Here is an 11186-nt window from a genome sequence, read left to right on the forward strand (position 1 = left end):
CTGGTGAGATTGGCTGATTAGGCTAATTAGGTTAATTCATCAGTATAGTAAGGAAGATAACTTTTTACCATGTTATAGAAACGAGAGTCTCATCCCGAATACATAAAGTATAGATTCATTGTAATCGCATACGGAGGACAACGTCTGCCACAGTGTTTGTTTGGTAGGAAAATCTTTTCGCACGTGGGGCATGAAGCCCAACGTGTTAAAACGGCGCCTTGATTACAAACATAGGGAATGAAGCCCAGCAGCATGATACAACGGCGCCTTGATTCCAAAAGCATGCAGAGAATATGAAACGAGATCCCTGTGCAAGGGTTCTCAGCCTTAATCGCAATGAAGTCTGATTAAGTATGGTTATTATGACACCATGTAATATGATTAAAATTTAAGTCATCCAGGTGCCAGGTGGCACGCAGTGTAGCAATACACAAATTAGTGCTACGCGATCGGAAAAAGTTTGAGAAACACTGCTGTAGGGGCTCTGAGATATGGCGTAAATCATAGCAGTCGAATCATAATTATTCTCCAACAACATTGCAGTCACATTAAGCAGATTTCAACCTTTCGATCACATATATAATAACTGCTGAGACATTTCGACAATATAATGATGAAAATTATCACCATCGCAAGTGAGGTGCTCCCACTTCAGATACCATTGGAATACCACGTATTGGCACGGAACCAGAGTAAAAAATAAATGGAGCTATTCTGAATGCTGCGAAACCATCTATATTTACCGTGCGTCTTCTCGTACGAGAAAGATACTAGTCTTGTAATATATCGCAATCATTGCTGCCTTCAGATGAATGCTGAACTTAGCAGTCATAACCGACGCATAAAAAGGATATAGGCTAGGGATCGAATGCATATATTATTGCCGGAGAAGAGATATCATAAGAAGAAAGTATTGGACATCGCATTCTATAAAAGATGTTTCATTCCTGATTCAGTCAGATTCTAAACTGCCGCATTTAAGAGGAAGACAGCGCAGTACACCATATTTGCCGGGCTGCAAATCGGGAGAAGATGTACCGTAATTCTATCTTTACGATAAAAAGTGTATTGAATACCACGGTAAGTATACGCTATAGTTGCGACCATACGTTGAAGGCGTTACCTAATTCTTTAGGACTTTTCTAAATTCATCCAACCTCATATTGTGTAATGTAAAACTCCTAAGCTTCTTTGCCAGCAGGTATCAAGGTTTGAATTTGGCACATTTCTCAATAATACTATATGCAAAAATGTACTGAAGAAACATCGAAATATCACCTGAAGCGATTTGCCGGCATCGGCTCGTTCTCTTATAGTCCAGAAATTGTACAAATCATAAACCTAATTACATTAGTCAGAAAACAGTACCTCGTGTGCGAAATACTCAACTGAAGCAGCCTACGATTTTGTACTTTCCGCGAAGGTGTTATGGGTGTAGACATGAATGCATCGCTCTTTAGCTGTAGTTTCGTCTTTGTTCTTATATTCTTTATTTTGGCCAACCTAGTTCTGCTCAAAATAGACAGGAAGTGACAGTAATAAGTCAAGACGTTTGTCGATTGCCAATACCGAAACCGGGATAAAATGGGACAGAGGTTTCGGTGCGACCACAGATTAGTATTACACACTATAATCAAATATTGCAACTTGGAGCTGGTACGTGAGAGCTTAGTAACAGCATTCGGAAAGTTCGCGACGACTATTGCAGCTATTCGACATACGAATAAAGATTGGGTGCGAATGCGGCCTGTTCATAATAGTTCGTTAGTTGGGATTACGCTGAAAGAGAAGGCGTACGAATCAGTCCACGCCGTGTGCCATTGTACAACGTACAGTCGTACACGTCTCGCCTACAGTCAGCTGTTTCCCGCCATCCCAAGTATCAGAGTGGAAGCGGCACTTCGCTCCATAATGATTGGGTTTGAAATGATTGTCATAACAAAACATATTCTGGGGCATATCCAAATAATGTTGGCGTCATTGCGGTAAACCGAACAAAAAAGAGGAGAATAAATTTGGCAATGTGAGGAATAAGAAGAACGAATATAACTTTTTCATAGTTTTCCAAAGAGCTTCGTGGCTCACCTCAAAATCCTATTGTGACCGCCGGTTGAATCACTGTTGCCGTGAACAGCTATCATTGTCGACCCATCCTCGCAATATCGCGATAAGTAAAATTTGGGTATGAAAACCTGCATCCCTTCCGCTGGACAGTTTGCCTAACACTAAGAAGCCACCTCTTTTGATGCCATGGTTATTTATGTTATGTCATCTCATATTCTATTTACAACGCTAAACACTATCGCATGTACTCGGTAAATGACAATTAATTGCGTAAAATCCCTCCCGAGGCCTGCCCACCCAGAGAAAACTCGCAAATGCTTTTAACCGTAACTAACACGTAGTTGCTGACCTGTGCTCAATGCAAATTCATCCTTAGTGGCATTCAACCTATATCGTGATGCTACCCTCAGTGACGTCAGTGTAAAATTCAATTCATTCTTATTCACATTCTAGATCATAAGTAAAGTTCACTAGCTACTTAGATACTAGCTAATTACAGTCCTCAGTCTAGATCTGTAACGTTCGAGTCAAAAGTTGGCTTATGCTATCTTCAAATTCACTCGGTTTCTTTCTTTCACGAACGAACGATATCAAAAGCGCTAAAGGACACTTCAGTGAAATCAGATTGAATTCTGTTGAGGTCTGTTGAGAGTTTTATTGGTGCATTTACTAAAAAATGAATCTCTGTGGGGCCAGTGGTGCGTACAATTGCCTTATAAGTGTATGCTATGGTCTGACGTCTATGCAGCAATTGCAATTGCAGCTCACAAAAAAGTAGCGAGGACAAGATATGAGAGGAATTAATAGTGTAAAATCCAAATAACGAATGCGCATCGACAGAAATTAAAAATTAATGTGAAATACGATGTCCGAATCTAAATTCCATTTCAGGTCCGCAAAATTCTTGGACCTAAACCCGCCCGATATCTTTCATTTGTCAAGCCCGAATGCACGATCATATGCTGGTCACGTCGCTCCCCTGACATAAAATACCGATATCACGGCTTAGTGAATTGCCATTACACGTATACCATGCCTATCGAGAGCTCCGCATATCCTCCTACTCAAACCGGGATGTATTCGTGATAACTGGTCAGCACGATGAGTGTTGAGAAGGATTATGGAGATGTATATTCTGACATGTAATAAGCGTGGTGTGGTAAACATTTTTGAAAAATACGGCAAGAGGATTGAAGCATACTTGATAATTAGCTTTTAGTATGTGCAATTCATATCTTAACATTTAATCTGTTGAACTGTGTCATTCAAAGTAACAGCGAAGTTTTATTCACCAACATAAGCGCTGATGAAGATAATATTCACGATGGCAGATGGTGCTAAAATAAAATATCCAATCAGTTCCACTGTGAATAATTGTTCGTCGAGATAGGCCTACATCAGATGGATGATACGTTATCTTCAGACGCTCGTGTCTATCGTGTGATTTCTAATGTCGCGGTGGTGTAATTTGGAACGAGGTCTAGACGTTATCAAACTTTTAACGACTTTATCTTGAAATACGAAGCGTAAAAAAGAAATTCCTCTTGAAGAAGGCACCGCTGCCCTTCTATTTACGAGTAGAACTTATACCATAATATTCTTTTTGCTGGTCGCGCATGCCGTGTGCTTGTGATTGCTCACTGTCACCCCTCTGATGTCTATACCCTGAATAGAGCTATACACCTGTCCTCAGGACAGTGCATGTGTGTGCTTCAGGATATAAAATGCAGTCATCAACTGTTTTGAAACGCCTCACAACTACCGTTTGTCACTACTGCTATTTAAATGCAGCTCTCGGTGTTTTTATCCTGGCCCCAGTATAGTTAGACCACACTGGAAGAATTTTCCAAGGCGCGCGAATTTATTATGTCCATTTGATAGTGAAGTTGGTAGGGATTTCTCAAATAATCATTGTAGAAGGCAAAAACCATTCTCAGCTTGGGGATTGGGCCGTTTGGGGTGCATCTTTTTTCATCATTGGCATATAAATGTTTATTTTCACGGGCGAATCGGCCGCAGCAGTTTGATAGTTACATAACCTTTCCGAAACCCGACGTCACAGTACATAGATCGAAACGAATAGAAATGAGATTATTACGGTTTTCTGCACTAAACCAAAGCTGATGATTCGTAGTAATTGGACAACTCTCATTTTACGTTTCTTTGTGGAATCCGTACACAGCGGTGAACTTTGTTATTTGGTAAGGTACCTGATATATATAACTTCCAGTGTCGCGTCATTAAGTAAGTGACGGTATTTTAGCATCGTTTTAATCATGGGTTGCCAACGTGGGCGATAAAAAATGTCCCTTTTTATTCAATTCACAACCGACCTGAGTTAGGTGAATAAATCCCAATTATATATATATGTTTGTCTTCTTTTTCGGATCCTCAAATATGGGCGAAAATTCGTGTCCAGCTTAAGAAGGGGCGATGAGTCGAAAAAGTTTGAGAACCACTGGTTTTATTGCTTCGATTATCTCTTCCAGATAATAATGGAGATTCTGTTGAGGATGGGGATATGTATGAGTTGGTAAGTAATCCGTTTTCGAACTATCGGTATATATGGAAATGCAATTTTGTCAAGCTGCGAAACAAGCGACTATAAGTAACGCAAAATCACAAATAAACATAAGGGTTCAGTTCTGATTCAGATCTTAAATCGAATACCGCGTCTGATGGAAAATTGTTCCCCGCGATACGTTATCCACTAACTCTATAGATTCGTACAGGCTGACAGTGATTACATGTTTGCTAAATATGGGGCGGTCTATCTAATAATAATTCTGTTTAACTACAATTCAATCTTAATATTAACAGGGAGGAATTCAAGCAACAATACTCGTGTGAAGCCAGAGGAGATCCTGACTACCACTGTCTTGGGTTCGCGCCGTACGCTATGTCGACGTTTGCGTGCAGGAAAATCCAGGATTCCGACATGCGAATCATTGACGTTGTGGAATGCGCCAATAGATGCAGGGACCCGAACACCGAAGAGTTGTTGAACAGGACTGTGTACCGACCGAAGATCCACTACATTCACCGAAGCTTCTACCCGAACAGAACGAGAATTTCAAATTGTGTAACTCGACCCGCCAAGCAAGTTGTGCTGGATATTCCATATTATTGCAGCTGCGAGAAACACGATGATCACAACACTAGACGCAGACTCGATCGCGCGGGAAGCCGCAATGCTAAACGTATTCTGAAATACTGTAACAGGCACAGTTACACTTGAACATATAAGTTTGAGCTATATCGGTCAGTGTTGCGATTTCATAACTGCGAATTACGATATCTACGAGTCCGATGTAGTGGTCAGTAAAAGTCCCGGGTTGGTTTCGTAAAAATCAGTCCGTATACAACTATCACATTTTTTCTTAAACAAAACGCACTGTCATTACTGTGGGTGGAAATGCTATGTCATCAGTTAGAAATATTGCACTTTCTCGTGTTAATTTATTTGATGTGAAGATCTCAAATATATTATATATGGAATATATATATATATTCGTATATAGACTGGAATCCTACCCATTAGGATTTTAACTCTTAATTTTGTTACCAGTAAAAGGAACCGCATACGATACCGTGCAGAATGTATCTAACATTCGGTTGATGCATACGGACATCGTATGCTCGGACAGTGAGACCGCATACGCTTCTTGTGAAATTGGATACCATTAGCTGGAACCTCAATTTTATCGACGTGGCGTAGAGTATATGGCGACAGAGCTCTTATTATACCATTAGTATCCAAACTGCTAGTGTCACAATAGCGAGGCATTCAAAATAGCCAGGACCGTAACTGCCGCACCAAAACCTCCTATTGGGGGCCCGAGATCGAAGAGGGTTCAAAATTATTTCGTGAATGAACATAAACCATAGAATATTTTTCGAAAATTTACGCAATTTTTCAGAAAATTTTCGCACTGTGCGCGATTTCCTCAACAAAAAATATGCGTGAGGTATAGAAATGGTCACTACAGCGTCGGCCATTACCGCGCCACGACGCACCAAGACATTTGAAGTGATAGGCCATGTAACATGCGACTCCGAGAAGTGTGCCAGCAGCGAGAAGACCTTGGCTGAAAAGGACTGTCCCTGTGCTGACCGAAAATTTCGATATATATATATAATATATATACATATATGTTTCATTGTCCATTGGCGCTTAGATGGCTGGCGCCAAATGTTCCTGTCCTGGCGATCTGAGCCTCACAAGACAAATGCCATCTCGAGGGAAGATTATTTGTCATCAAAGAAATACCAATTTGTAATCGAGTACGTTTGTGCAGTTTCAATATCTTTTGACATAGCAGATAGGACGTCACGAAATAGCATCATGTAACGAAGTCAATATACAATCGGGTACGCCCGAAGATGTTCAACATTATTTAAGGGTCCTAATTTTTCCAACACACCTCACTCAGCTCTACCAGTAAATCTGATTACGAGAGCAGAGCGAAAATAAAAATTGATAGCAATATTCAATTCCCGATCATATTGACCGATTCAACCATGAATTATAGAAATTCTTCGCGCTTCGCGCGTTTAGGCGAAAAAAGCTCACTCATAGAATGGACACCAGATATAGATGATAAGTAGCGGCAAAAAGCGTATAGCCTGAGGGGTTCTTGGGAGTGAAGCCCCCAAAGAGTGGTTTATCATCCTATGGGGGGGGGGCAATACCAAAGTCTTTTGTGGGAGGGCTAACGAAGTGCTGTTACGGTACTGAAAATAGCCAGCGTAAAAAAAAACAAGTCATTCAAAATAATCCAAATTAACCAAGCCATACATTGCGTAAGACCGATATGCAACATGTTATTGCAAATCACTTCGATTAAATGATCTGTTTGAAGTATTCTTCTATTATATCGATTGTACCGCAATGTCGAGTACACCAAGATCTTTTTGACGCTAATCAAGTGGCGGGGAGGAGCGTAGATCAGTGGTTCTTAAACTTTTTTCCTCCAGCGCCATTCTCAAAAATTGCGTAGGTCTGGCACCCCTCATATTTTAAGGACTTTAGCAAAAACAATGGATAAAGAGGTCGAAGTCCGGTCGGTATTTTCGGGTTGAGACTTTACTATTGGAAATACGCGCCCCAGGACCACTCGACTAATTAACGATAAAATAATTGTATGTGCTATATTCGGGATCAAACAATGGTTGTTATAACAACCAACGGGTATACGGACTCATACCATCTGGTTCGAGCCCGACGTACACATCCAGAATTCACCTCTGCGATAGGCAACACGGGGAAGTTAATTGCATTGGGTTTTGTGTTATTGCTTAGTGCGAGAGTGACTATATAGTAAATCAACTGAGAATATCAACAGGTAGTGATATATGCTCACATTGAATTTAGTACTGCACCTATAGTTATTAACTTAACATGAGCCTATTCCAAACAAAGCAGCCAATGTTATATATCGTTCATGGGTCACAAAACTAATCAGTGTCATCCTTTATGATACGATGAAGGAATATCGTGACGATTTAATTTTGTAGCTGTCAAATACAAGTATATGCAGTTAGTCATCTTGGCCCAAAAGCTTGAAATCATCGTTAATTTACAAAGGGGTCTCGCTCTCAACAGAGGCACAATGTCTATATCTTCGATTTCGACACGATGTGCGCTGCAGGATACAATACCTTGTCCGAAACATATTGTGGCAAATAACCCGAGCTAGCCTGACGGGAGTGTTTTAAAACGGAGATTTGGAGATCTAAAAGCACGCGTAATTCGTTTTACATTAATTATAATAAACCCCTGCATTCATGGAAACATGTTGTAAACATCCGCGGTCATATTTCGTGTGGACCGCTACAAAAAATTCGAGATTACACAGATTTTGTTGAATGTTATTTGCAATGAGAACTCGAGGATATATAGAATATAGAACTATTGTTCTACTATTAAATCATATGTGCCTATTAAACGATCTACTGTGACGCAATTTTGTGTCAGTGCCTCCTCTTTTCCTCCATTTTTAGGCAAATCTACTTACTTTTTACTATCAGAATTTTGAAAAGTGGACAGTAGTTTCGGAACAAGTATTTATCACTTGTATCATGATAACTAAGCATATGTATTTTCGGAGATTGCAGAATCCATAGTCATTTGGTGCTAGTGGCGAACATTAATCTTGTGATTTCGATAGTAGCCACATCCGATAGATTGCTAAAAATAAACTAGTTACTTGAGTACTTTTCAGGCTAAATTGCTTCTTCCAATTGATGAGTAGCAACGATGAGATGACTACGTTGATGACATCTGTCTATATACCTAACTTATGACATCAAGCACGATAGATTATAAAAATAGGTGCAAATGTCAGGAAAATATCAAATCAATAATAATACATCCGAAATATCGGAATCGCGTCGTATCTAAAAACATTCAAACTAGAAGCATAGGCCCGCAAACGAATGACGAGTTATTCGTATTTCACCTTATAAACTATATATCGAATGTTAGAATATGTTATGGTGACTATAGCCATTAGTGCGTTGTTTTGCCATCGGACGCTTTCACTTAAACGAAATGGACAGTGCTGACATGTAGTGATGGCTCATGATGGGATTGATCTTTGCGTTAACGTACACAATTATTGCTACGTTATTCGCCGATACCATTGTTCAGACTACAATTGCCGGGATATTACCATAAATATTGACAGGTCGCACTATAGAGTGCACATAAACCGCTATGGAATAGCACAATTGTTAACCTCCACGTGAACTTATACTTTGGACTTTTATTGGTCGATTCATTTATATATATTATATATACAGCCATAAATGTGACATGGAAGATTGCTGACGCATATACGACTACGCGTATTTCGCGTGAGTCGTTCTAACTCTGTGGTTAATGACACATAAAGGTATACAAATACGAAAATCCTGTACTTGCTATTGTAACCTATAGAAGTTATCCACATCATATTACCGCTCGGTCTGGTATTATTTCAGCGGCTCTACGTATTGAAGTTGTCGAACTGCAGACATTCCGTCTACTTTTCCGTATCAATTGTTTATAATCGCTTGCGATGCAGAATGTATGTCTAACCGAAGTAGAGATGCATTGCAGAAGCATTGTATTGCGGAGCTATATTTGTGACTTTGCAAAAGTGATCGCAGCCAAGCCGACGTTTCATGGTTCATGGTATAAGGCGGTCACGGTTGACATATCGACACATGATCAATCACGTTATCTTACTCACCTCACCTCACTCACGTGCATTCTTTCGGCCTTACCAGTGATCCGTAGACACATGAGCAATGAGCATGATGCATAATAACATGCGACACTTTAGCATGCGACAATTGGGCATGCGACAATTGGGCATATGGGTGGAATCGGGGGTTACGGCCGGTCAGGCTTAGACTGAGGATTGGGTTCGGGTTAGGTTTGGGGTTAGGATATATTTAAGTGTTGATTTCAGCGTTATGACGGGGGTTACGGTAAGTTTTAGGGTTGTGAAAACCAGAGGTGGTCAGTAACGAAGTAGGGGAGATGTGGTACCGATGGATCAAAAATTGCAAAATGATCTCTGGCCCTCAAATCTTCAGCCGAGAATGGCAGATCTTTTGCTGTCTCAACACTTCGATACAAGCTCTACCTATCGCGGACATTTACATGAATATCCGCCTTTTCAAAAAATATTTATAAACGTTTAAAATTTGTTGCTCGAACGTGTCATCGGTCCCCACCCGGTGGGTCCAACGGCACACTACCATGGGACCTATGAGACATACGCTCAAAAACTCAAATTTGTTAACTTATTTTGTTGTGTACTATAAGCTAAGCTACAGCAAGCCAATGAAGAATGTTTAGTCGCGACCTTCAAGAATAAAATAGATTATATCAACTGCAATATTGGCATAAAATCATGTTTTGATATATGCCTAAACTTACAAAATTAATGCCACATACATATTACCCGCAAATCGACATTTTGACATTCAAATAACTCGTAATAGCGATAAAATACCACAGGTACCTATGATTTACAGCCTATATATATGTAGGCGAGTTTCTGTTGATAAGTGATTAGTTGGCCCATCTATTTTGCTCGATTTGGCTATGGTGCCATAGGTCTCCCACCCCAGAAATATTGTAATTGACTTGAAAATAGTCCACTCGAGGATGGTATTGATTGAAAAAATATGTGCCATTATATACCCTGATACAAGCCCTATACTTCACATCAAAAATTTTGTCGGGTTTGTTAGTCTGGAAGGTGATATAGAAAAATGCAAATGTCGATCCAAATTTATTTTACACCCCCTAAAACGTAAATCGTTCGTCACAGACCCCATAACTCACGCAGTTCGAATTTTTTTGCATGTGAGGAAAGATTCTGTCAGCGTGTAACTGTAGACAAATTCACGGAGTGTAATCATGGAATTATCATGGAGAATTTTTCAAGTATTTTTGGTCCCAGTGATCCATCGGTACCACATCTCCCCTACTTCTACTTTTTCTAAGTACTCAAATAGTTTTTCTCTACTTCTGGTACTTACTCAAGTAGATCTGATTTTCGCTACTTCTACTTCTACTTCGCAATTTTTTGTGATCTACTTATTTACTTTTCGCTATTTTCAGTTTGTCAAGTAGAAGTAGTTTAATCCTTTTATTCAGGAAGATAGCCTGAGGAAATTCGGGGCTGTTTTCACGGAGTATCAACATTTAATTTTCATGAAAGTTGAGTAAAGCCCAAACTTTTCGTCGCGCTTCGCACTCAGTGGATACGGAGTAACCAGTATGATTTCACGAAAGTATCGGTAAATATAATTTGGGGAGCGGGTTGCCGTGGTTGCATTGTCGCCCTTTGCCCACATGAAATATTTCACCACAGTATACAAGGCTCATCATAGCGTTTGAGACTGATGTTTTGTAATCCATCATTTACTTATCATATCGTAATCTAGCAGTCCATGGCGTGTGCTAATATGGAAAAGTGAACTCTGACGTTTTTAGTTTTAGAGCTGTTTTAGCATACCACCTTTGAAACTTTCTGTATTTAGACATGAAATACATATTCCGCTTTTAAAAGTAGTATTTGTATTTCACTTTCAATTCCCAGTATCATATACTTTGAGCTCTA

At 39.8% G+C, this 11186-nt stretch overlaps 1 protein-coding gene across 1 annotated transcript; it reads left to right on the forward strand.

The window, feature by feature from the left end:
• The first annotated feature begins 970 nt into the window (after positions 1–970).
• Positions 971–5374, forward strand: LOC145452344 (uncharacterized). The gene is made up of 3 exons (XM_080330551.1): positions 971–1080; positions 4554–4597; positions 4885–5374. The coding sequence occupies exons 1-3, from the start codon at positions 1033–1035 to the stop codon at positions 5300–5302; spliced, it is 510 nt and encodes a 169-aa protein (XP_080186677.1). The 5' UTR covers positions 971–1032; the 3' UTR covers positions 5303–5374.
• Positions 5375–11186: the final 5812 nt, after the last annotated feature.

The sequence above is a fragment of the Botryllus schlosseri genome, chromosome 12 (assembly GCF_051294905.1).
Source record: "Botryllus schlosseri isolate E-star chromosome 12, Bs_hap1, whole genome shotgun sequence".
NCBI lineage: Eukaryota > Metazoa > Chordata > Ascidiacea > Stolidobranchia > Styelidae > Botryllus > Botryllus schlosseri.